This window comes from Balearica regulorum, chromosome 9, assembly GCF_011004875.1.
Source record: "Balearica regulorum gibbericeps isolate bBalReg1 chromosome 9, bBalReg1.pri, whole genome shotgun sequence".
In the NCBI taxonomy this organism is placed as follows: domain Eukaryota; kingdom Metazoa; phylum Chordata; class Aves; order Gruiformes; family Gruidae; genus Balearica; species Balearica regulorum.
In genome coordinates this window covers 14,792,023-14,816,827 of record NC_046192.1, presented here as the reverse complement: position 1 = coordinate 14,816,827, position 24,805 = coordinate 14,792,023, and the positions used below count along the sequence as shown (strand labels likewise).

Here is a 24,805-nt window from a genome sequence, read left to right as displayed (position 1 = left end):
CTTTTCTTAAAATCTGGTTTGTGTGCTGGCCCGTTTATTTTGCATCGCTTGCTCAGGACAGACATGGGATAATCACAGCGATAAGCTACATGGGGCACCACATTCAACTGCCCAACAGATATACATCAACTGCTTCTTAATCATGATAAGAGCAGCATGAAACCTCCTATCGCACGGGACTTCAGTTGTGCCGCAGAAAAAACAGCTGAGTGTGTTTTACATCTGCAGCTTTATTCTCGTACAAAAGGTTAAAGGCAAAGCTAGAAAAATGAACCTATTGGTACACGCTCACTGAACGCTTTTAAGGCGAGATAGGGCAGTAAAGCTTTTATTGCTAAGAAGAACCAATGGGAGGCTTTAAAGCTCATCTGGCATTCAATTTTTGTTTGTAAGTAACCCAATTTAAAGCAGCTTTTCAGTCTTTAAAACCCTCTCGCCTTTCTGGAATGCTTCAAAAGAAAGATGACCTGAGGACGGTGTCTGCTCTCCAGAGGGACCAGACGGATGCTCTGTGTGAGGTGGAGAAACGGGCCGAACCAAAACCCAACTGCCCGGCTGTGGGCTCCTGCTGACCATTAGACAAGACAAGGCTGCACAGCACCCACGGAGCAGCACCCTGCCATGTGCAAAAGCAGCAGTCACCTGATGGCCCCTTGGCTTTCCCCCCGGCCCGGTGGCTGTGTCACACATGGGCACCATGGACCTGTCCCAAGCAGAGCCAGGAGCCGAGCCCGGGTGTGGTGACTGTGAATGTCCTGCTCCAACTACCAGATTGCACTTCCTCTGGGCAGGGTGAGGCTACAGGCAGTGGGATACTGAATGCTCGCTCCTGGGATCCCTAGGGATGGATCCCCCTGGGACGCAACGGACCAAGGCTGCCACCCTTCCCAAGGGACTGCTGGTGCAGCCACTACGGCTTGGCAAGGCTCGCTGCAGTCAGAGCTGCTCCTGAGGGTGGTGGGTGCCCTAGTCTTCAGGGATCGGGGTGTTGCAGTTCCCGTGGTAAATTTTGACCTCACCCTCGCACTGGAAGTACTGGTCGAAAACGTCACTGTATCCGTGGTCCTTCCACCATGTGCAAAGCTGCCGGTTCCACGTGCAGTCGAGCACGTGGAAGAGCTCTGGGTGCTCCATCCCCACCATGGTGAAGAAATCCTGGTCCCCAAGGTGGCCCTTGAAGTGGTACTTCTCCGTCAGCTTCTGCACCATGGCGGGCTCCAGCAGCTGGTTGTAGAGCTTGGACTGCCTCATGGCTTCCAGGTTCAGGAGCAGGACGCCGCTGTTGAAGCCGGGCAGCCCATCAGGAGGGGGGTCCCCCACTTTGGTTTGGGGGTTCTCACGGCGATACTGCCAGAAAGTGTGCCTGCAAAGAGAGGAAAAACAGGAACAGGGGAGTCAGGGAGTGCAGCCTGAAGAGCAGCCACCTCAAGTCTGGGCAGGTCTGGATCATAGCACAGGATCTACCACCCACCCAAGGGATCTCGCAGCGCCTGTCTTCTGCTAGCGGGAGGCACCCAGCCTCCCAGAGCAGCCCGGTGCTTTGCAGGCTGCAGATCTCTCCATCACCCTGCAGAGGATATTGCCCAGACCTCAAACCACTCTTCTTGCTCTCTCCTAAAGCCCTTTTGTTTCTACCAGCATTGCTCTGGTAAGCCAAGAGGACAGAGGATCGCATGACTGCTCACATGGCTGTGTGGGGAGACCAAACCACATCCCCAGTGCCTAGAGCGAAGGGCAAACCACCAGAAGTGCCCCCACAGCTGGTACACACCAGGAAAATGTCCTGCAGTTAATGGGATCTCAGCAGCAGAGCTTGCAGCATCACTATTATCATTATTTGATTATGGGGAAGCTCCAGATCAAAGATGGGCCCCAGTTTGAGGCTGTGCAAAAGGAAGGCTTGAAATAAATCCGAGTGGCAGAAATATTTCTTCAAAATAAAAATAAAAAAAGAAATCCAATGGCAACATCTCATTAGCTAAATAAGCATTGCCTTCAGCATTTGCAGCCCTAGGAAGGCTCAGCTGTAGCAGCTCTGGCAGACATGATCTTCACGAGCTAATTTCCAGCTGCCAAGGAGAAGAGCACGGTGCAAGTCTAGCAATACACAAAACTAACTCCAGAGGGTGATTCAAATGGGAAAAATTTAGACTACCTAAACAAGAGCCCAAAAATGTCTTTGGCTCCTTCCTCAGCCCTGGGGCGGTGAGCACACCCCACCATACACACACTGGCTGCTCCCACTTGCAGGAATTGAATTCGTCCCATGCTATTACTCAAGTAGCTGGGCTTGAATCTGCCCCCCAAAATCACTCCCATTCAGACTGAAACCCTTCTGCCCCCAAGCAGCATCCTCTGCTACAAAACCAGGGAGCTCCGAGCCTGTGGTTTGGAGGAGGGTAGGAGTGACCCGTGGTCCCCACCCCACCGTCTGACAGCCCAGGGTGCCAGCACGGTGCTCTCCTTCCAGCCCTGACACTTAAGGCAAAGCTACAGCAGGTTTTTTTTGCACCTTGCTGTGAAGGTGTCAGAGAGAAACACTGTTGGAGAGAATAAGCCAAGCCTGCCTCTGGTTCCTCTGAATCTGTCAGACACCAAACAAAGTCTCCATGCAGCTACAGGAAATAAGAATTTGTTGGTAGATGGCATGGAATTAGCACCTGAAGGTTTAAAGTGGTCCCATGCTTGGAAGCTGAAGCTGGGGAAATTCAGACGCAAGGCAATGCAAGGACAGCTCCAGAGTCACGGCAGGTACTCCCCTACTGCAAACATTTTAAATTTAATTTTTTCTTGTAAGAAGCCGTGTTCAGCTCTAACAAGCCCTAACTCAGGGAATCCTATGGTTTGTGCAGAGATCAGACTATTAAATCCACCATTCTGGCCTGTCCTCCGGATCTCCTGGATCCCGAGAGGAGCCCCAGGACTGCGAAGAGCCTTGCCCAGTTGAGAGCAGCCAAGACAAGAGCTGGGATTCAGCAGCCACCACAGAATTATCCCAGCAGAAAATGTGGATCTATTAACAATGTCAACTGTGAGCACCTTTTTTATTTCCTGATCTGGAGAACCACGACCATCAATCACACAGTATCACTTCCTTACAACTTTCCATTTAGATGCTTCAGATTCAAACCTCTGAAATGTCTCATTTCATTAAGTGTCTTTACACGGCTCCCTTTTGCCTGATTCAGGATGGAAAGCATTTTTCCAAGCACCAGTTTCCCATGGAAAGAAGGCTCGGTTTTTGAGCAGGCGCCTGCACACCTCCCGGGGAAGGGGAGTGGAGGACTGGCTGCCTCATCGGAGCCTGTGGGCAGCAATGCTCGTTTGATCTAAAGGGCAGGGAAGAGATAAAAGGGCTCTACCCATGCAAAGAGCAGTTATGTCTTGGGGACAGGCACCAGGCCACTGCAAAGACAACTCGTGGATGCTCATAAGAAAGAGAAGGCAAAGAGCTCTCCACGCAGTGTTAGAGAGAAGTTCAACCTGAAAAGACAAGACCCAGCTTTGCACTGATCAGCCTCCCGAGGTGCTCAGGGCCAGGGGTCTGAGCAGAGACTGGCTCAAGCCCACCTCTGCATACTCTGCTCTCTCTGCTTCTCCCTAGCAGTGCCAGGAAAGCCACCTCCATGCCCAAAAAATGATGCTGGAAGCTGGCGGGAGGCAGAGGAGGAGCAGTGTCACAGAGAGAGGTGTCTTTCCAGCTCCGTAGCAGCGGAGCCAACTCCTTTCATGTTCTTACCTTCAAAAACATGCCGCCCAAGCTAAGGGATATTACAGCCTCTGCAAGCAGCTAGAATAGGAAAAATGCAAGTGTCCAAGCCCTCAGCATCGCCAGGCCGTGGCAAGGTGGAAGCAGATCTGTATCAAATGACTCAATTTTTCAGCAATGGTGTTCCCCAGCGGATTGCTCGGCGACGGCTGATAACGAGAACAGAGCAATGTGCCCTTTTCTGCAGGGAGAGGAGACAGACCGACAAGCAGCAATTGTTCAGCCTTTCCTCCCGGTGCTGGTGTGACGGGGCCATCCTCCCCCGGCCGTGCGCAGGGACCGCGGGGGAGCGGGGCAGTGGGGGGGGACAGGGCCGTCCCCAGGGAGCGATGCTGGGGCGAGATCCAGGATGCGACGAGCTGCAGGCAGCTCCACAGCACTGACAGCTCAGGAACCTGCTCACAGCACCGCGCCACAGCCTTTCCAGTGCTGGGCTCGGGCCAACCAAGGGAAAGGTATTTTGGCAGGGCTGCCAGCAGCATCTGTTTAGCCTGGATTTTGCTCAGCTTTTGTCCTTCTAACAGAGGGGTTTGGCAGTGTCCTTCTGCAGGGGCCAGGACAGAGAAGAGCGTGGTCAAAAGGCACCTCCACCCAGCTGGAAGAGAAAGGAGCGGCGGGTATGAGAGCATCATTTTCTTTGGAGGAGCCACGGCTGGGGAAACACAGCGACCAGCTGAACAGCAAACCCAGCCTGAGCTGCACACTGGTCTGGCCTGCCTGACATCGCCCCTTGGCACCTGGCTTAAATTTTGGCAAAACACGTGGTGAAAATCCCAGGGGCTTGATGAGCGTGCCGCCAGGATTCAGGGAGGGGCTGGGCTGCCAGGGGTGCAGCCCCCAACTCCCAAACAACCACTTTCCATTAAGGAACCAAACCCCTGGTTGGATGCAATGGAAACGTCTCCTCACCCCAAGCCCCTGGAACAACTGGGATCTCCCTTGGGACAGGCGGTTCAGGCAGACCCAGTGTGCCACCAGCCTCGTCTCTGGGGTGCCCTGTTCCCTGCTCCCCTGGCAGCGAAAGCCAGGGCAGGAAGGCAGCCTGGAGATGCTGGCCACCGCCAGGATGCAACAGGGCAGGAAGCTGCTGGCTGGAAGGAGGGGAGGAGAAAGGAAGAGGAGGCATTTCGAGCTTTTGTTAACCACCCTGGCCCCTCTAGACAGGAGGGGAAAGAAGTGACCTTGGGCCCCCGACCCCATAGCAGGGTGCGGGGGAGCCCTGCGGGGCCACTGCCACGAGCACCCGCCTGCAGCCCCAACGGGCTTTGCTTTGAGGAGCTGTTTATAAACAGAGCTGGCGTGTGCTAGGAAACATCTGGATAAGAGCATTTCCAAGCATTCAAACGCCAGGCCCAGGCAGCCCAGATAAAAAAAACCCTGCTTCCACCAGGACTTCCCTTGCTGGCCCAGTGCAGGGCGCTCCGGCTGCACCTCCCCTGCCTCACAGGCCACCGGTCACGAGCTCCAGCTTGCAGAGCTTCCATTGCACCCTTTAAAATGTCTCGCTGGAGGTAGCTGCCAGGGCAGAAGGGACCGCTCCATATATCAGCTGTGTTTTACAGGTCCTTCTCTTGCTTTCAAGCACAGCAAGGGGCAAATGCTGGGTGGGGGGAAGACTTTGTCCAAACCCATGAATTTCCACTGGCTTACTTCAGTTCTGGGTTATGCCACAACCTCATGAGACGAGCTGGAAACTGCTGGTAAAGCAGCATGGTGCTCTTGCTAGCAGGAAAAGCAGGATGGAGGTGTTACTGTCAGCTGGGTGACCAACAGCAAGCCCGAAGCACCGGCCTCACAGGCAGTGGACTGGGATTGTGTGCCTGTACCCACCTGAGATGTTCAAGGGGCTGCAACCCTGCCACACCAGCTGTGCTGCGGCCACTCACCTTGCTGGTGAGAACATGGATCCTCCCCAGGTGGCTGCACCTCCAGAAATGTGGACAGCCTGCAGGATCCCCCCCCCCATGCAGCTGGGAAAACAAGGAGCTGGGTTGAAAAGAAGTGAAGTGAAACTGGATGCCGGGCCAGCCCCAAGGCGGCTGCGGTCAGAGGATGCTCCTGGAAGGCTGTGAGGTCTCAGAACACCGCTGTGCATGTGCATTGCATGAGCGGGAGCAGCGCAGTACCCAGGGAGGAAAGATACATGGCCTCTCCCTCACCAAAGGGGGAAGTGAAGGCAACAACCACAGGATAAACCCACAAAAATAAGGGGCCTGCAAGATTCTGGATGCAATAAACATCCCTGAACCAGTAAACTGCTTGCTAGAGCTCACGGGTTTGCTCCCACCTCTTGCCAGAGCTGGCAAAGTTTGCGCCAGCTGCTTGGGAGGGCAGGACAGGCAGCAGTGGTGGGCCAGCACCTTGAGGACACACTGTGTCACTGAGCTGCTTCCCTGGGGGTCAGGCGCTGGGGGACCCCAAGCCCCATCCCCAGCCAGCTGGGCACAGGGCTCCTAGTGCAGAAGGGAAGCACGGGCTGCCGTCCATCTCTGCACCACTCCAGCAGCAGCCCTGCCAGCCCAAACACCAACTAAAACAACAAGTGCACACTCTTGCTACCTCTAAATAAGCTTTTCGGTTCCTGAGCCAGAAAACAGACGGCTGACGGCATTATCCCCAGCTGCAGCTGCTGGCAAACGCTGCTGTTCCTGTGCAACAAGCAACAAGGCGCGAGCGTGCCGCGCTCCTCTGCTCCATGCTGCTGCCAGCGCTCCCCCGGGGCAGGCAGGAGGACGCAGTGTGTGGCTGCGGTCCCACTGAGCAATCCCCAGCCAAGCTGCCCATCTGCCCGGTGCCCAGTACCTGTGGGTCCCCGGCGAGCCGGCTGACAAGGCAGATGGATGGGAGCCCTGGTGGGAAGTCCCCAGCGTCCTGATGGGGATGGGGGGACGTGTTTGAAGTGGAGGAGGAGAGAGCAAACAGAAGGGATAAATAATTGTAAGGGCTTCTAGGGAGAACAGATACAGGCTTAAAAGCAACCTGGCTCCCACAGCAGCCTGGAGGACCCCCCTGACAGCGGCTTCTGTCCCACCCAGAGGAGAGGGCATGGGCAGTAGAGAGGGAAGAGTGATGGCACAGGGATAACTGTGTCGCCCGTCCAGGTGATGATGGTGGCTTTCCCCCCTAATCCTCAGCAAGAACTAAAAGTACAGCAATGAAACCTCCCTGCACCCTTCTCCTCCTCTTGGCTAAACCTCACTGTAGCTGACAGCTGCCGTCCCTCTTACCACCACTCCCGTTCAACTGTGATCAGCCCTCAGAAAAAGGCCATGTCCCCTTCCTCCAGCTCCCCACCACACCGCTCCAGTGGAGACAGGCCCTTCCGAGTTTCTGTTGCAGCCAGAGGGAAGCAGCCAACCGGGCCTGCGCCCAGAGCAGGATGCGACCCACACTCCCCCTTCTCACCCCGGCGCTGCTGGACCTCGGCCGGGTGAGCTCAGCCCTGCTGCAGATGGAGGCTTTGCAACAAAGCGACCCTTGTTGCTAATTGCTTATTTCCCATGTGCAAATGCTAAACCCCTTAAGGAGCCAGGGTGGCAGGTTCAGTACCAGCCTGGCCCAGAGCGCCTTAGCTGAGGCTGAGCAGCTTGTGTAACCCAGGAAATCCCAGCTCCACGCTTCTCGGGAGCACCATGCACCCAGCGATGTGCAGTGCCATCGCCAATACAGTGGTACCCCCCACTCTGCAGGGAAACACATCACCCTGGGGCAAAGCAATCCCAATTCCCAGCCTGGGACAAAGGGCAGGATGCGTTGGTGTGCACACCAGGGCTGCCTTACCCTCCTCCGATGGGTTCAGAGCAAGGGTCCAGCTCAGGCAGGACCTCCAGCCCTCCCCTGGAAAATGCTGACGAATGAACCAACTGAGCTCTTCAATGAGGACATCAGTAATTCCTTAACAAACTTCTCACGTAATGCACAAATTATGTCTGTACAGCACTGGTCTCTCCTAGAGCACAGTCTGCATGCCAAACTTTTAAAAGGCCTGTATTTAGAGCAGTAAATTGATTCTCGATGATTACATTTCTGCATGGACTTAGCAGTCCAAAAATGGGCACACTTAAATAGAAGATTAGTAGCAACTTGTGAATGTAGCTTGCAAGCCAAACCTTTCTTTGGAACACGGCTTTTCAAGGCCAGCCCCCTCTCACCACCTAAAAATTTTGCACCCCGCTCCAGTGCTAAAATCACCCTCTGAGTAGACATGGGACCATAAATCCCTGTCTGGGTCACATTGGTTTCCTTCCCTCTACAGACCAAACGCCTGCGGCACTAGCGGTGGTGCAGAGCAATCGGCTGTGTGTGTCAGACCATCCGCTCATTCAGCACCAGGGAAGGACGGGGACAGCCCGTTCCAGGGGCACTCTAAACCACCGCGGGCCTAATTATTGCCAAAATGGCAGATTTCTCTCACAACTGTAAGCGGACACTGCTCCGGCAGCACTCTCCTGCCTGCCTGTCTTGGAGGCATGGGCAGCCTCTCCCGGGCCACCCTCACTCACCGATTGGGCTCCAGAAGCAGGGGAGATGTTCTCCCTTCAGAGACGCTGCTGTGGGGAGGAGAAATAAAAGGCCTCTATCCCTGTTCGGCAGTCCTGGCTGTGGGATGCTGTGCTGCCACAGGGGAGTCCCGGCATGGAGGGGAGCTGCCACTGAGCTTTGGAGAGCAGGCAGGTGTTTTAGGAACCCCTCCAGAGAATTGCTGGGAGCTTCCCCATGCAGCCCTGGCACTGTACCACTCCAGAAAGCATCCCAGCTATGTGGCAAAGCCTCTCAATTTCCTGCTGTTTGTTTGTTTGTTCCTCCATCAAAGGGCTTCAGCTCTTGGAAGCTCCTTCTCCACTAAGCGCTAGTGAGGAAGCCCTTGGCTGAGCAGCACCAGCTGCCCTCCGGCTGCCAGAGCGGCCCCATCTGCTCCTCCTGGCCCATCTCCGGATGTGCTCAGCGCCAGCTCTGCTTTCTAAAGCAGATTCAAGAGCCAAGCTGAGCTAGTTGGAGACCTCTGCTATCATCTAGACCCCAGACTCCCCTCTCTACTACGCTGCAAAACCTTCACTTGGGTGCAAGGAGTCACAAATACCTGCACCGCACAGGCCAGCTTGAGCCTCGCCATTGCCCATGAACAGCATTTTTCTTAGCAGCCCCAAACCAAGCTGTGACCTCCCAAAGAGCATCATTGCCCAGCATGGATCCGCTCTTTCTTCAGTTCATGCTCTCCCATGACAAAAAAACAAGCACTGGAGATGACAGCCGTTGTGCAAATGCCCAGCTGGATCTAACCATCTGCTCCCGATGTTTAGCGTGCAGGGGCTGATGATCGACCAGTGCAGCTAGGTACTCCAGCAGCCCCAAGATGCCACCGGTGTGACACCTACCTCTGGACACCAAAACTGAGACATTCAGGAGCTGAAATTGAGAAGTCCAGGAGTTGAATACAAGTGCAGCTATGGTAACCGATACGTGCTCATCTGACACATCCTGGACTCATGTGCTATGGCCAACAAAATAAACCCTGTAGCAAAGTCACAGCAAACTTCTCAGGCTACCCTTGCAAATGAGGACCACCACCCATGTGTGCTCTCTGCAGGACAGCAAAGTCCTTGGAGGGAAAGCTTGAACCCATGCTTGGAGAGTCCCGACTGCCTTACCCAAACACACACAAGTGTCTTGGTTGTTGGAAAAAGTCATGTTTGTAATGCCCAATATCTCAAAATGGACAGTTAATAGTATTAATATTATTAATAGTATTTGTGCTAATTGATGCACAGTTGTCAGATCTTGCAAATGTATTAATCATTTTTAAATGATGTTTCAAGTTTGCTTGGTAATGGGAATAAGTGCAACCGGTCCTACATATTAACGATGTGCACAGATGTAAACAACAAAACCCTTTACCTTCTTGGATAATTTTTTTTTTATCAGACAGAAATGCTGAATTCCTGAAATCAATTCTGCTGCCAGTTCCTTGCAGGTTCTGCTTGTTCTGTAATTTTGGCTGCTTCTTGGCAGCCACTGCCAAAGAATTCCTAGAACTGTCCCCCCTACGTATCAAGCAGTAGCACTTGCTACAAATCAAGTCAAAGCCTTGAAATGGTTTAAAATCCAAAGTGCGCAGGGTTCAGCTTGCAGGACTGTGGGCAGGCAGCAGCGTTGTCACCATGCCTGGCGGGGCACAGGCAAGGCCAGTTCTCTTGCCTTCACTGACTGAGGGGCTTGGGAAACACAGAGTTGGTCATGGCAGGCAGCTCCCTGCTCCCCCAGGGCAAAAGCACTTTGAAAAGAGCAAAGTCTCCATATCAGGACAACCTGCCTGCATGAGCAGCCCACGAAGTCAGGCAGACTCAGGCAGGAGGACCTGCCTGCTGGAGATGCTTATCTCCAACTCTGGAAAGCTCCATCCCAGGCAACAGCCTACCTGCACTGCTATATCTTACAACCACCACCACTGCCTGAGCTGATACCCAGGGAATCCCAGCTGCTCCTCCTGGCTCACAGCTGTCAGCAGTACTTTGGGGTTTTTTTAGATCCCAAGAGAAGGTACAGGACGTACCATCTCAGCCCAGATGCGCCAACAGCCCGTCCTGGCTGCGGATTCAGCATTAGCCTGCTCCCAGCCCAGGATAACTCCATTCCTCCTCCAAATATCTGACAAACTGACTTAGCACTGCTGCCGTTGAGCTCCCAGCAAACATCAAGCACTGGAAGTGCCGTGCCTCTGGGTCTGGTTGCTGCACAGGCTTGCTTCTACTCATTAAGGGGCTTCTCAGGGTTATTTTACTAGCTCTCAAACAAACAAAACTCGTGTGACAGAGCACACAGCAAACCTACAGCAGCTCCCACATGATCACAAGCAGAAACAAAGCTTTTCCTTTCCACAAAATAATGTCCTGTTCAAGGTCTCCCTAGCTTTTAGGCAGAAGCAAAGGTGAACAGCCGTGCAGCCATACAAGGACTCAGTGTCGGTCCTTTGTAGTCTGTAGCTGTCCCTTTGATGTAGATATCCCTTCCTGCAGGACAAACTTTTATCATTTCCAGCACTGTGGATTCCCATGACGCCTCCAGCTTTTATTAGCTCCTTGTCACAGGGGACAGCAGTGAAGATCTCACCCACTGGCAGGACCAAAGGCAGCAGCTGCCCTTCCAGCCCCAGCTGTGTGCACCCTTGGACCTGAGAAGGTCTGGGACCTCTCCTGAGGTCCACCATCACAGGCAGCCAGTAGGTACCTTCCTCCCAGCTGCAGCAAGAGGGTAAAACCACCCACCTGAGGACCTGTGGGTTGGGTCCTCCCATTGCCAGCAGACTGCTCCTCTCCAACAAGACCCCCAAGGCAGCACTTGGGGCCCTGGGTGGTGCCAGCGCTGGTGGGCACCCAGAACCCACTGCCATGTAACAGCAGTGGCACCACGTGGGAAGCAAAGAGGCTGGTATGGCCTCGGGGATGGGACCAGGGAGTACGGTGCAGCATGCTGGTCAGGGGTCAGCCCAGGGCTGTGAGAGCAGCTGTGCAATCAATGCGGCTGTCCTGCTTCCTCTTGCATACCACCAGCGTGGCCAGAGATCTATAACCAGGAAACTCAGCAAGAATAGGGTGTAAACTTTGCCTTCTGTAATCAGAGAGTCCTCAGGACATTTTGGGGAGTGTTCCCCCCCCCTCCATTCATCTCAGCTGCAAGGCTGCTTCAAAATGGGGAGGCTTCTTCCTTCAGCACCCAGCAGTGCTCCAGGCTGGCACAGAGGCCCCCAGGAAGGTCTAGGCTGCAGCAGCATCTACATGCGGATGCTTTCACCATGCCCCAGTGGAGATCTCCGCTATGCCCCCATGCAGCCTCAGGAGGCTGACCCACAGCAAGCCATGCTTCTCTTCCCCATCACTCAAACCCATCATAGCTGGGACCATAGCTACGCAAGGCCAGACACCCCATACGTGCACTGGGGATGGTGACTTTGCCTGCCAGCCTGGTAGCTGGCTTGCAGGCTGCGTCTGCAATGCTTGCCTGCATGTTTCTTAGCAGGGCGAAGAGCACAGGAAAGCCTAGACCTCTCAGTTTGGCCAGAATCTGGCAAGGAAGGCCCAGTGCAACCTAAATATTTACACAGAGCATCATTGCCTGCCCTTTGTAGCCTGGTAAACAGGACACTGCCAGCATGCCTGAGTAGCTGAAATGCTGCAGGGTACAACAAGATTTTTAATTAAGGTTATGATGCTGTAGAAGCACTCCTTGCATGGAAAGCCTTTTGGACCAGGCAAACTTCAGATGGAGATTTTAATCCTTCCATCAAAAGCAGGAGCTCCAGGTCTTGGCCATGGTGTGGATCCACATGAGCAGGCATATGTCCGTGCTGGGAAGAGGCTCTGCCTGCAGGCCAGCACGCAAACGTCAACCTGGCAGGAGGCATCCAGTGCTGCCACAGAAAGCCCACAAGCATGTGAGAGCCTAGTGCGTAGTACTGAGTGTCCCCAACAATCCTGGCAGCGGGGCAGCTCCTTGTGGGACAAAGCTCTGCCTGCGACCCCATCCACAGAGGTGTGGACCATACCCCGTGTCACATATCCAATTCAAAAGCCGCAGGAAGGACAACACATCTGATCCATGGACAGAGCGCTGCTTCCTCCACTGCAGCTGGGGAAAAGCAAACCTGATGCCGACACCTTCGGACCTCAGACCGACTCCTGCACCCACTGTGGGCTCCTGCAACCTCTCGGCACGCAGGACCCCCTGCCAGACGCTGCCCTGTGGGGCACGGCAGGGAGGTGGATCTCCGGGGCGATCCACGTAAAGCTTTAGCAGGAGCTACTGCTCTCCACAGGCCACTCAAACCCACCCTGAGTGACCCCAAAGGACAAGCCAGCCTCCGGCTGCTCAACAGTTAAGCCCCCGCGTTTGCCTTGCAGGAGGGCCAGGAGATCCTGTTGCTCAGAGGAATGCATTTGTCCAAGACAAACAGCAGCCGGGCATTGTTTCAGCATGACTCAAACAAGTGGAAACGCTCCTGTGCCATCCTGTTTTGCTGTCTGGAGGTTTCCCTCTACCTTCAGGATGTGCAGGCAGGCTCTGGGACATTTCCTATTTGCTTTTCTCTTACTCCTCTGCTTCCCGCAAGCGTCTGTACCCAGTGCACCAGTGCGCTCAGTGCACCAGCACAGCAGCCGAGCGCTGTGCAGTCCCGGCCCATGCCCAGAAAGTGCAGCCTACAACCAGACAGCCAACAGGCAGCTGGTAGGAACAGCATCGCCTCCCAGAAAACAGTGCGTCATTTACAAAATACGCCAGTCTGCACCCATTTACCTCCTCTGAGGGGCCAAGTAGGTAACAAGGATCCAACACAGACAAGTGGATTGATCTCCATCCATCTTCCCCATTGCTTCAGAGGGGGGAAGATGTCACCCAGACCTTTCCCAGCCACTTGCTTACCCTGCCCTGAGGGTCTCAGTCCACAGCTCTGTGAGCAAGCTCAGGAAAGCTTTGCTGACTTGCCTCTGACGTTTTGCCCCATGCTGGCTACCCTGCTTTTAAGGCCTGGGTGTTCAACGTGTGCCAGTGCAGCCATGGTTCACACCGACACAACCGCTAAGCAAGGGTGCACCCACACTGCTGCAGAGTCACAGCCACAGGCACAGTCCCTGGGCACCGTGTCCTGCTTGGAAAACACCTCCTGGTCTGCTGTGGGACCAGGTACCAGGACACTGGCATCTCCCTCGGCTGCAAATCCAACCACATCACCTTGCTGCCCTTGCTGGGAATGCTTTGAGCACAAAGGAGCAATGCTGGGATAAATCCCCCTGGGCAGCGCTGGTGCTGCAGAGCGCTGCATGGAGTGGGGAGGAAAACATGAGTGGAAATTGAGAGTGCCTGCCAGTAACCCTCCTCCACTCCCATAACCACTTTCCCCACTGATGCTTCAAACCTGCGCACGTGGCAAGTCACATGGCTGGAGCTGGCACCTCTTATTTCACACCCAGAACACATTTTTATCTTGCTAAAAGTATAAAAATAGCAAAGTTTCGGGTTTTTTTTTTTTGTTGGTTGTTTTTTTTTTTTACAAAGACACCCATGCTTTGTCAGCTCGTGGTTTTGTCTGGAAGCCCTTTTAGCAGCGAGGTGTGAGCCCCACGGGGTGGAGGGCTCAGGAGGAGGGCAGGCTGGCGTTTGCACAGCACACCCCACGCCGGGTGATCTTGCGACAGGAAGGATCAGGAACTTGTTTTCACACGAAGATCAAAACAGCACAAGAAGAAAAGCACAACATAGCCCAAAGTGACCCAGAACGTCAAAACTGCAACAACAAAAAGTTCAGCCCAAAAATGCAGCCTGTGAGGACTGTTATTGCTTGGCTTGTTTGTCCCCACCGCGGGCAGCAGGAGGTGGGAGAGCACAGCTTTGGCTTGGGTCAGATATTCTGTGTCCAGCCCTGTGGTCCCGTGTCTTGTCCCCTGCTGTGCTGGAGATCTCTCCCTCCAGTGGAGCACCCCAAAGCTTAACTCAGTCCCCTCCAGGCATGCCCGGTCCAACAAAGCACATCCAGGCAGCGGGACACCATCCCCGCTCCCTAGTTATGAGTGGAAATAATGCAAAGCTGATCTCCACAGAGACCGAAACGTGGAGCAATTCCACCGTGGACTAATTGCAGGGAAACAAATGCTTAATTTATCCCGCTAACAAGTGGGATCTGCCCTGCTGGGCAGCACTGACTGAGGCTGACAGTCCGATGAGGCTCCGTGTCGCTGCTCCCTCCATCCCGCTTTAAGCTCTAACAATTGGATACGATTAACTGGGGCTGGATTTACCATTCTGGGCACCAAAATCCTGCCAGGACACCCAAAGCGGATACAGGAGTGCTCCGAGTGTAGTGTTGCCCTGCAGAGATGATACCTCAGCATCCGTGTTCCTCTGGTCCCAGCTCTCCCTGCCAAAAGCAGAAGCCGGGAGGGGAGGTGACACTTCTGCCACGGGCACAGAGACGTCTTTTTCCAGCCTGGGAACAGCAGTGACTTCTGCAGTTTGAGCAACCAGAAATGCTCTCATGAGCATGCTGTCAGCTGGCTTGGGCTTCTAGTAAACAATTGGTTGTGATTAATGACCACATGGATCACCAGTAACTGAGCAAGGCTCTCAGATCAGAGACGCCAGGACCAAACTCACGTTCTATTAACAGCACTGTACGATTTGCTTTAAAGCCACAGCTCTGAGAGCAGCCACGCAAGCATCAGCTCCATCCATAAATCACTTTAAAAACCCAAACACACTCATGTTTGGGAACAGTCCTATATCATTGAAATGTCATTGATGGGAGCTGAAGAAAAACGTACAATCTGGCAAGTTTTATCCCTTTCCAGTCTGTTTTCTTATATGTTTAATTATAAAGAAAAGGGGAAATGTCAAAACTTCCAAAATGCAAAGTGAAAGCCTCACTCCAAGAGTGCAGCCTCTGAGGAGGGGGGACCACCAAGAAGTTGGGGCACACTCACCCACCTGAACTCTTCCCCAGCTCTGGGTCCTACCCTACCAACAGGCCTGAGGAGAGGTGCATGGACATGAACCTTCATGGCCGTGGCCAGGGCCAAGGTAGAAACCCAAGCTGTTCTCATCCAAAGAGGAAAACAGGAAGCTCAAGGTCTTGCACAAATTTCAAGACTGACATTTTATTGCCCAGACAGGAGGGACGCCTGCCCTTCTCTGGAGGACCCATGTGAACAGGCAGCTGCATGTAGTCCCAGCTTCACCCCGTTCAGCCCAGGGGTGACAGCTCTCCATTCCTGGCCTCTAGCCAACCCTGCAGCTTGGAGACAACCCTCTGGTCTCCCAAAGAAGTGCCTGTACAGCTGCTTTTCCATCAATTCCCTGCTGGTGAACTTCTCTCTGTGTCCACCCTCGTCCCATCCTGCACATGCAGCTGGAACAGCTGCTCCAGATCTCTGCAGCTCAGCCTTTGCCCAAGAGTGCTGCTGGACATGTCTTAGGAGGTTCAATTATTGATTTCACTATTAAGGCTTCCAGTAGGGAAGGAAAAGACATACAGAGCTCTTAAGCCTTTTTATCTTTCTCCAAGAACATTTCCATTAGGATTAGCAAATCTAGCCAAGCAATCTCAGACACTCAAACTCTGCTCAGCTAAGAAGCCATTAAGGCATCCTGAGTTGATTTGATTCACCCTGAACTAAAAGAAAACCTGAGGTTCATCCTTGGAACAACACAGGCTAAATTAAACCAATTTCTTTAAGCACCAGCCTGGAAATATCTAGAATAGAATAGAGCATTTCAGTTGGAAGCGACCTACAATGATCATCTAGTCTGTGTCCCTGAAGCTGACCAGTGGCCCATGAGTGGGAAGAGCAGGGCCACCCCTTGGTGCGCAGCTCCCACCGCTAGCTGCCACCACAGTCAGTGCCAGCTGGTGGACAAGAGCCTGAAGAGCAAGTGACCATGGGGCTATCTGCATGCTTGTAAGCCCAGGTCACTAAGAGAGTTGCCCACTCAGGCTTCCCTGGGGAAGTATTTCTTCAGCAGAAGGTTCACTGACACTCCAGGGTCCCAGAACCTCACTTGCCCAAACTCAACCCCTATTCTCTGCCTACAGGGAAATGAAGCAACCACCAAAGGCTGCCAACCAACGGGCACTGGAAGGTGCACCTCTCCTCTCCGTCAGTCATTTTAGGCATTTCCCAAAAGATTTCTCACATCAGAAGAGGATGGGGTTCACACTCACTGCAAGCAAGCTAATGGTTGGAAAAGGCAGACTGATCTGCTTAAACCTTATGCAAGGGCGATTCACCAAATGCTGGATCAGATACTTTGTGGAAAACATGGGTGGAGAGCAAAGAGGAAAGCTAGACAGCAGGATGCAAGGCAACCATACTGCTCAGAATGAGTCCCCAAGGCAGTACTGGCCATACTTTCCTCTTCATTGGACTAACATGATGAATGACTACAGCTGAAACACACTGCTCCCAGGTCCACCTGGGCTAGAAAGATGAACAGAACAGCAATATTCACAGCGACAACCTCTGAGCCCAATGTACAAACTGATGCTCCAGAATGCAATCAGAGCACCTCAACAGGGATGGCTGGGGAAACACACCTCTAGCAGATATGCTATAATCCAGGTAAGGATTTTGGCACTGATGACCAGGAACTTGGCTCTGGAAGCCTTGTGACGGTGCATGAGAACAAGGAAACCACAGCGACACTGTACACTTTGTTCATACTGACCTACAAAATTTCAGATTAAGTTCCCCTGCAGGGATTAAAGCAGGGAGACTGCTTCCCCCTAGATTTTCTTCCGAAGACCAACCTGAGTTAAAGAGAAGACGTGTCAGCCACCCACTGCTCACCCTCTTCTCCCCACGGGGAGGGAGCTGTACCTGTACACTGGTTGCATTTCCCTGGCAATGCCAATGACTGCTCCCTCCGGGAAGTTGTCAAACTCATCAAACAGGTCTCGAATGTTGGTCTTGTACTTCAGGTCCAAGTCTACCTGGATGATCTGTGTTATTTCTGAAAACACAAAGAGGAAAAGTGAGCTATATAAGACAAAATTGTAACTAGTGATTACCAACAGCTACTTGACAAATTACACCCAATGAGGATTTGGTACAATCAGCCCCATGGGCAAGGCTCAGCCGATTTCGGACAAACGCAATCCAGCTGCAACCTCTACATAAAGGTACCAACCTTCAAGCATCACAACAGCATCTACCACTGTGCATTTTAGGCACGATTTACTTCAGAAACCATTTCTGGTGATCTCCTGCTTCTATCCACCCCCTCCCTCCTTCCTTGCAGAAGACTAGTTTTCCGTATGACTCACAAAAGCAAGAAGTAGCTTCAACCCAGCCTTTCCCTTTCTGGAAGTGCTTCTGCAGGAGCAGCCACACAAACCCCCATGCTCACCTTCTGCTACCTACTTCTGGGAAAAGCTACCAACTCCATGAGTGTTTCCCAGCTCCAGCCCACAGAGCATCCCCTGGCTTGAAGTATCAGAGCAATTCCCATCACAGACAACATCAATAATTCACCCAGCCACAGGACACCCTCAGTAACACCTGCACAAGCTCATTAGCTGCCAGCAGCCTGACATGGGCTTCCCCGAGGGCAGAGATTACAACCCCCTGCCTGCACAGAACTGCTGGCGATCTGCGGCAGCCTGGAAAACTTTATTGTTGCCAGTGGTACTCTGTCAGAGACAAGGAGGGTTGTGCAGACATGGAAGCATCTTCCACTTGCAGTGGGAAAGTAGAGAGCAAGGAGGGGCTGGAGGACATCATTATCATGGCCAGGCCTGAGCTCGTTAACAGGGTCAGGCCCCTGCCTGCATTTGTCATAGTCTCCTCTGCAGGACAGGAGACTGATTGATGGACATGTTGCTTGGGAGAGGGTGCAGGAGAAGTGCCTCATCAAGACTGCTTGTCCCAGGCAGATCTGGGGATGCTGTATGGATCACAGTAGGCTGAGTGGAATGAGGCAAACGCAAATGCTACGAGAAATTGGACCATCGAAAGGGTTCCCCCAGCCCCGGGCAAAGCCATGGTCATCTTCTGGCCAACCAAGCTCAGCTCTACTCAGGGACTGTGAGCAGAGTGGAGCCATCCCCCGTGGCGTTATGTAACGCCACTGCTATTTATATGTGTTACAAAAGCCAAGAGCAAATTGGCCAGGTTGCTTAGCGCTGGGCACTAATTGGATTATAAAGACTGTCAACTTGTTTCGACCCCACTCATCATGCACAGGTGCCGTTACAGCTTCCTGCAGGCTAGATCTGCGTGTCACCACTGCTTTCACAGCCATCAGCAAACAAGGCCCTCATCCTTCCTCCTGCCCAGTACTTGCAGGCAGGAGTACAAGCCCAGCCTGCCCTCACCTTCTGCTGCCTGCACCCTCCCTGGCTACAGGCAGGGCTTCCCATCAGGCTGGCATTTCTGCAGCGCTGCCCAAGCTCCAGCCTTCACACCACCGTGGTTCCTCACCCCGCCGTGCTCAAGACAGGCTGGCTACCCCTAGTCTGCTGAGAGCAGGAGGCAATCACTCTGTTTTCAGCCCCCAAAGCCACCGTCGGGACTAGAGACTCAGAGACGCTGAGAGCAGCCAGGCAAGGGCAGCTGTCCTCCGGCACAGGAACACAGCTTTGCCATTGCAAATGCGTTCGTCACTTGGTGTTTCAAGCAGACACTGGGCTGTACAGCAGCGCTGAATTTTTTGCGGATCCTGCACTAATCTGGAGCTCTTGGCAATTGGTTGTATCTACCACACTGTCCTCATTTAAAAAGGAAAAAGCCCTGTGAGGTTTAGCAAGAAATATACTGCTTACTCTGTGAAGCATCCAAGCAGAAATATAAATCAAGGAGAAATAGTATCTAAGCTACAACCCAGGCTGTATCCCAATTTATTTTTTTAACATCCATCACTCTCTGTCTGCTAAAGGGAAAGGCCACACTCCCTTCAGCCAGCAGTATGGCAATCCCCAGGCCTACCTAGTATTTACCACCACCATAATCCTCTGTTTGCAAAGATTTAAAACCCAGGCGTAGTAATTCACTACAGGCTAAAGCAGGTCTTGACCTGAAAGCAATTTCCCTCAGCCTTCCTAACTGCTTTAGAAATCACTAGCACAACTCAAGCAGATGAATAGTCAGAGTGGAGGATTTCTGCAATGGGGAAGGAGACATGTACCCCAAACTCCCCAGTGGTCCATGCCACAGTGGTGCAAAACCCCAAATCCTTAGCACTACCTCCTCCAGGGTGAGGAGACCCCGGACTTACAGCAGAAGCTCAGCCCAAGAGAAACAGTGGGGGAGCCCGAGCCCTCCAAGGTGCTGCAGAGGACGGGGAGAGGGGATGGGGTTCCCAGGAGGATCCCAGCATGGCTCACTCTGGTGCACAGCAGCTTTCTGATTCCTCATCAGGTTTCAATTAAATCAGCCGTGAGGCACGTCATCTGATTGTTCTCTAAAATTACAGATGAGCGCTAACTGCAATTAATCACAGCAGAGAATGAAAGCTGAGCTTGGGGGAAGCTCCAATCCTAGTCCTGCCTGCCCCAGCACCCCGCACTGGTGCCATGCTGTGCTGGTAGAGCCTCCCAGGAAAAACTCACTAACAAATTAGACCCAGAGAGCACAAAGTACTTTTCCTTTTTTTTTTTTTTTTTTTCCCCCCCTTAAAGCAAGCTTGAACTGCAACACTGAGACAAAAATGAGCATGGGTGACATTAAGCGCCGCTTTGCCAGATGCAGCTTACAGGGATGGATTAATGGCCAAGATGATTTCTCTGCCTGGGACTGGCAAGGGGCCAGGCACTAATATTTATGATGTATCATGCTCTTTTGCCCTCTTACAAAGCGCTTTGTCCTGGCTGCCATATGGGGGTAGAGGAATCGCGTGCTCTCTTAGGCACAAACTGCTTGGAGGGGTCCAGCTGGAAATGTGGGAAAAAGCTGAGAGTGTTTTGCTCAGCAAGCAAGTTTTTTGACTTTGCCATACTATATTTTACCCTCTGCTCCATTCAACTCCAGCTCTTCCAGCCATGGTGCATAAAGGGGAGTTATGCCACTCAAAGCAGAGATGATCTCCATTAGCAGTGACAGCTTTACAGCACAGGCTGGCCCTGTTTAATGTTCATAATGTTTTATTGCAGCCTCATACCAGCAGCAGAGCTGCTGTCTGGGCTTGGCTCAAACCCTCCCTCCAGCCACGTCCAGAGGGGAAAGACCAGCTTAAGGGATGCATGATCCCACAGCAAGGTCTGCAGCGCTGGAAACCAGGAGAGAAAGGCAGCACCAGTGCCTTTGCCACCAGCGAGTCTCTGCCTCCCCAGTGCTGCAGGCAGCCAGGGCAGAGGCATGCAGCAGCAGCGTGCACTCCCCGTGGCACAGACAATGCTGCCGCACTCCACGCGCCGTTGGCGCATCCACAGGTCACCTAGTGATGGCCAAAACTAGTCTCTGGAGCATGACATGTGATTTGAGAGGCTCCTGTGTGAGCTACAAACCTCCTGGACACCAGGCATCCCTGGATGTAGGTGTGGGGAGCCCAGGGTGGTTCACCAACCATACACTGGGCTCTAATAGACAAGGCAGAAGACACAGAGCCCACAGCTTGGCCTCCGCGTGCAGCACAGGCTGTTCTGTGGGCAAACTTACATCCATCACAACAACTTTCTCTGTATGAGGGTTGCTACCCTGGCAAAGCTGAGCCCAGATGGCAGGCGCAGGGCTGGGGCATAAGCGCTGGCCTTGGCTCCAAACCCTCTTCCTCCACACAAACCACGCCAGATCTGGGGCAGAGACGTGCCACCACCGGCAGGCACCGTCACTCCGCAGAGAGGGAAAAAGAATGAAAATAATAACTTGTGTCCAGGAACAAATAGCAAAATGGAGAGCTGCCATCACAATGCAAAGGGCAGAAGTTGTCCAATGGCGTGGACTTAATCACTGTTAACTGAGCAGTGGTTTAACAGCTTTAGAGTAGAAGAAACGAGAATTGAAACCTCCTGGAGGTGGTGTAGCTCTTCAGCCCATTGACACAAGCTGAGCTCCCTCCTCCAAGTACAAAATCCTGCCTGCAGCTGGTCTGGCAGTGGAGACACTGCAGGGAGCGGTAGGATGGCAGGAGGGGACAGGTCACCACCCTGCCATGCTGCACTGTGCCCAAATCTCACACACACTGCTGAGGCAGATGCCTGTCACCAATGCTAGTGGTGATTTGGGTCTGCTCCCGCCATCCTCTGCACCGGGGTCTCCACCTGTCTCAACAAACCAGTTTTGAAGGACCTAAGCACCTTGGTGCACCATGCCAATGAGGAGAGACTCCTCCGACATGTATCAGATGGGAGCACCCTGACCTCCCTGCACATCCTCTGCATCACAGCAGTGACCTCCAGGGCCAGAGGCTGGTGCCTTGCGCTCAGGCAGAGCAGAAGAGGTGAGATTAAGGCAGATACCACCAGGATTGCTGACCATGCCTTGCGTGCTGCATGACCCAGGCATGCCGCTTCGCCTTTACCCATGGAGCCAGCAGCACCAAGTCTTGCAACATATGGACACAGAAGCCCCCTCCACCCTTCTGGAGACTGCGTGGGGGGCAACGGCCTCGCAATGGCAGGGCGATAGGCAGGGACAGCAGCTGCCAGGTGCAGAGCAGCTAAGAGACCCTTCTGCAGGGACAGCAGTGGCAGCAGCCAGCATGGGTGACACCGTGCAGCGAAGGGACAGGAGTGTCCCCTGCTGGCTGCAGCTCTGGGTGTTGCATGGCTGCTGCTGGGGTCTTGGGAAGGGCTAGGGGGTGGCTGTGTGTTTCGCCACCTGATTTGAACCGTCACAAAGAAGATGGCTGGGCAGCCCAGGCTCTCTGAGTTGGGACCAGCAGGGCTGGAGGACTCAGGTCTGCTGGTCTGCAAATGCTGGGCACACCTGGACAGCTTCCCTTCCACCTCTCTCCATTGCTTTGAGTTTGGCTCTGACTGCCGATGATTTTTTTTTAGCCAGAAGGCTTTTTAGCTGTCCCCATCACGACAGGGTGAGATCCCAAGGAAAGCAGGAGCTGTGAAGGACCAGCAGCAACTTTCGCATCACTGCCCCAGGCAATAAACCTCCTGGAGCAGGGCAGCAGCAGCCCCTGCTCCAGCGGGCAGCGTGCCTGCCGGCAGCAACGCGTGGCTCTGCAAAGCCGCCCGCGCTGGCTGTGAAACCAGGATCCTCCGCCCTTGCCGGCTCAGAGGGACGCGTGGCCAAGAAAAACACCACTCCTGCGGCCAGCACCAAGGCCAGGCGTGGGTGCAGGGTAAGCAATAGGCTCTGGAGGGTCCCTGCACAACCTGGAGGGTGCTGCCCAGCAGCAGCAGCTGGCCACCCCCAAAAGCCTCCGCTGCAGCGGGAAGCAGAGCACGAGTGCAGCTGCAGTGCTGGGCGGCAATGCCAGCGCCACAAGCCCAGTGTGGATACTCACCGTTTATTTATGCAAACACGCTGAATTGTCCATCCTGCCCTTCATTAGAGGCTCCCTGTGTTTGGCTCACCCCCCTGCGCTGCCAGCTGCCCCCAGCTGCTCTCCCTCCTGCTGTCAGCAGGGCTGTGAGCAGCTTCCTCTCTGGTTGTGTGCTCCCCCTGCCAGGCCTTATTTTCTCCACAGATAAACTCTGCCCCTCTGCTTCCAGGATTAATCACTGCTGCCTGCGCAGCTGACCCCGACAGCACTGGAGAGCCTCGCCCAGAGGAAGGCAGTCGAGGCGGGGGCATGCACGCACGCATGCAAGCACAACACGCTCTGCAGAGCTTGCTGCCAGTGTGCCGGTGACTGGGGGGCTGCAGTCTGCCTTCCCAAGACCCGATGCTGCTCTGGAGCCCATCCTCCCAAAAGCAGACGATCCTACAAAGCCCCGTGCCGGCAGAGCTTGTCAAGGTGCAGACAGCTTACCTTCCAGCTGCCCACTTAAACGCAGGTCCTCATCTCTGCCGTGCAGCCAAAGGTCCCCTCTGCTCCCTTGGGGCAGCCTAGGAGTGCCCCTCCCCATCAAGCAGCCTCCCCTCACTGCAAACAGGGCACCAGGGGAGGGCAGGAGGTGAGGGGGGACGTGCCCAAGCACCCCTGCTGCTAACCATGCCACGACGCTGGTTTCTGCGGCACCGATTAGGCACCCAGCAGAGCAGAGGCTGCTGCACAGCAATTCCAGCCTATCAGCTAATTAAAAAATTAGGCTACCTGCCAGAGACAGATGACAAATCATTGTTACCACCCACGCAGGGCAGGCACCTGGGTAAACTCAGGGGTCTGGTGCGGCAACAACAGCCTTGCGTGCTGATAGCAGCATCGTTTTGCTCGCCTTGCTCCACACCCCACAGCCACCTCCAGAGGGATGGGGAAGACTCAGTAGGAGATGGATGTGTTTTGTTCCAGGAAATTAATTTTTCCTGGGTATCCAAGTGTCTCCTCGTAATCCATCAAGGTCTGAGGGACTAATATTTAATGGTGCTCAACACCTCGGCTCTTAACCGGACTCCAAAGCAAAGACATTGGTGAGCAGACAACAGCTTTCAGGATGGAGTTGGAAGTGCTGCTGGGGGAGGAGTGTGAAGACACTTTTTGGAGCTGGAGGAAGAGCAGCAGGAAACCTTTTAATCAGACAAAATAACGTTTAATTCCAGGTTGCCATAAATTACAAAGCCGTGCGAATGGAAAGCTGTGAAGTTACAGGGGGGTGAGAGGGAAACCAAAAGGAGATACAGGAAAATAAATGCACTAAGGTAGATGAGCTCATGTCCCGATTAACTGCACAAGGTGGGGGAAGGGGCTGCAGGGCTGCAGGCAGATTTTGTCCTTGTTTCTTCCTGCTAAGCTCTAATGAGCTATGGCAGAGTGGGGAGCAAGGCCGTGGGGGAGAGCAGCCCCGGCATCAATGTCGGGTGACGCCCAGCAGCTTCCACCCTTTGGGGACGGCGGAGCAGGGCTGCCTGGGGAGGGAGGAGGGCAGCACCCACTCCAGCACCCACTCCAGCACTGGGCGCTGATAGCCCGCCACTCCATGGGGAGGGGGGAAACAGCCACACGTGCCTGCCCCGGCCTGACAGATCTAGGACATCCAAAAATAATCAATGGTGGCACCGCAGCGAGACGCAGCCAGTGGAAAAGATGAGAAGTGACACCAGCCCTGAGGGCTGCGGGTCGTGCCAGCCCCCAGTGGCAGCAGTGCCGCGGGGAAGGGGCCTCTGCCATTCCAAGCACCCGGGGGCTGCTGGGTACCTGCTGAGCAGCATCCGTGTCTGCCTCATTGCAGCAGCCCTACTGAAGGGCTCCTCCGCAGCAGGGCTGGGGCCGAGGGACTCTCCTGCCAGGAGAGGCACGTCCTGCAGGCAGCCAGACGGGGTTAGCATCTCATTTCAGCAGGTGAGGACCCCTCTACAAGGCCACAGCCTCCAGCATTTACCTGGGGTGGGTTTATTTAGGTCTGATGTTGCCTGCTTCCAGAAAGCACCGTGAAAACAACTCCCGCTGCACAACAGGCTCGCCTCAGCAAGGAACAACGGCTGGCACTGCTCTCCCTATTGC

The 24,805-nt window shown here is 53.9% G+C and overlaps 1 protein-coding gene across 1 annotated transcript in view; it reads right to left on the bottom strand.

Moving 5' to 3' along the window:
• Positions 1-212: 212 nt before the first annotated feature.
• Positions 213-24,805, bottom strand: part of XXYLT1 (xyloside xylosyltransferase 1) — a 37,918-nt gene continuing 13,325 nt past the window's right edge. Inside the window, exons 3-4 of the mRNA XM_075761209.1 lie at positions 17,131-17,263; positions 213-1,363 (exon numbers count right to left, since the gene is read on the bottom strand). Coding sequence (XP_075617324.1) covers positions 967-1,363; positions 17,131-17,263 — 530 coding nt within the window. The 3' untranslated portion in view covers positions 213-966. The remainder of the gene's footprint in view (positions 1,364-17,130; positions 17,264-24,805) is intronic.